Source organism: Moschus berezovskii, chromosome 25, assembly GCF_049115385.1.
Source record: "Moschus berezovskii isolate FMDL1 chromosome 25, NW_MosBer_1.0, whole genome shotgun sequence".
Lineage (NCBI taxonomy): Eukaryota > Metazoa > Chordata > Mammalia > Artiodactyla > Moschidae > Moschus > Moschus berezovskii.
Genome location: NC_142484.1, coordinates 22,000,433 through 22,001,995, shown reverse-complemented (window position 1 = coordinate 22,001,995; position 1,563 = coordinate 22,000,433). Strand labels below are relative to the sequence as shown.

General features: G+C 39.2%; 1 protein-coding gene across 1 annotated transcript; it reads left to right on the top strand.

The window, feature by feature from the left end:
- LOC129548530 (olfactory receptor 8G3-like) lies at window positions 1-936 on the top strand. Its single transcript, XM_055415046.2, has one exon. It carries the CDS (start codon window positions 1-3, stop codon window positions 934-936), a length of 936 nt encoding a protein of 311 aa, XP_055271021.2.
- The last annotated feature ends 627 nt before the right edge of the window (window positions 937-1,563 follow it).

Below are 1,563 nucleotides of genomic sequence, written 5' to 3'. Positions count from 1 at the left end.
ATGGACCCTGGAAATCACTCCTCAGTGACTGAGTTCATCCTCGCTGGGCTCACAGAGAAACCAGAGCTCCAGATTCCCCTTCTGGTCTTCTTCCTAGGAATCTATTTAGTCACGGTGGTGGGGAACCTGGGCATGATCACACTGATAGGGCTCAGTTCTCACCTGCACACCCCCATGTACTATTTCCTCAGAAATTTGTCCTTTATTGATCTCTGTCAGTCCACTGTCATTACTCCCAAAATGCTGGTGAACTTTGTGACAGAGCAAAATATCATCTCCTACCCTGAATGTATGACTCAGCTCTATTTCTTTATTGCTTTTATTATTGCAGAATGCTATATGCTGGCTGTAATGGCATATGACCGCTATGTTGCCATCTGTAACCCTTTGCTTTACAATGTAATCATGTCTTATTATAGGTGCTTCCAGCTCACAGTGACAGTTTATATTTTGTGCATCATTGAATCTGCAATCCATACAGGCTTTATGTTTAGACTCTATTTATGCAAGGCCAATGTGGTTAACCATTATTTCTGTGATGTCTTCCCACTCTTGGAGCTATCTTGTTCTAGCATCTCCATGAATGAATTATTGGCTCTAATCTTTAGTGCTTTTAATGTCCTGATTCCTGTTTTAACCATCCTTGCTTCCTACATCTTCATCCTCTCTACCATCCTTCAAATCCACTCCACTGAAGGCAGGTCCAAAGCCTTCAGCACCTGCAGCTCCCATATCTCAGCAGTTGCTGTTTTCTATGGATCTGCAGCATTCATGTACCTGAAGCCTTCATCTGTGAGCTCTATGGACCAAGGGAAAGTGTCCTCTGTGTTTTATACCTGCATTGTGCCCATGCTAAACCCTCTGATCTACAGTCTGCGGAATAAGGATGCCAAATTTGCTCTGAAGAAAATTCTGGACAGTGGGAAATGTAGATGAATAGACTCAATGTCATAGTGTCATATCATAAATATGCCTTTGGTTTGCTGAGATAGGCAATGTTTTAGTTTTATTGTTCAGATTTTGAAAATTCAGAATCATTTTCTCATATAATACCTTTCCCAAATTCTCTCTGGGACACTACCATTGAAACTGTGTTACAGTGACTATGTATGGAGAAATAACAAGAATAAAGTCAGAGATTCTTAAAAATTAAAGAAACTCCAGTTTGATTTAAAAAACTACAAACAACAACGATGATGATCATCATAAAATAATAACATATATGATGATGATAGTATGTAGTACATAAACACAATGGAGTGTTACTCAGCAGTTAAAAGTAATACATTTGAATCAGTTCTAATGAGGTGAATGAAACAGGAGCCTGTTATACAGAGTGAAGTAAGCCAGAAAGAAAAACACCAATACAGTATACTAACGCATATATATGGAATTTAGAAAGATGGTAACGATAACCCTGTATACGAGACAGCAAAAGAGACACAGATGTATAAAACAGTCTTTTGAACTCTGGGAGAGGATGAGGGTGGGATGATTTGGGAGAATGGCATAGAAACATGTATATTATCATATGTGAAGCAAATCGCCAGTCCAGGTTCGATG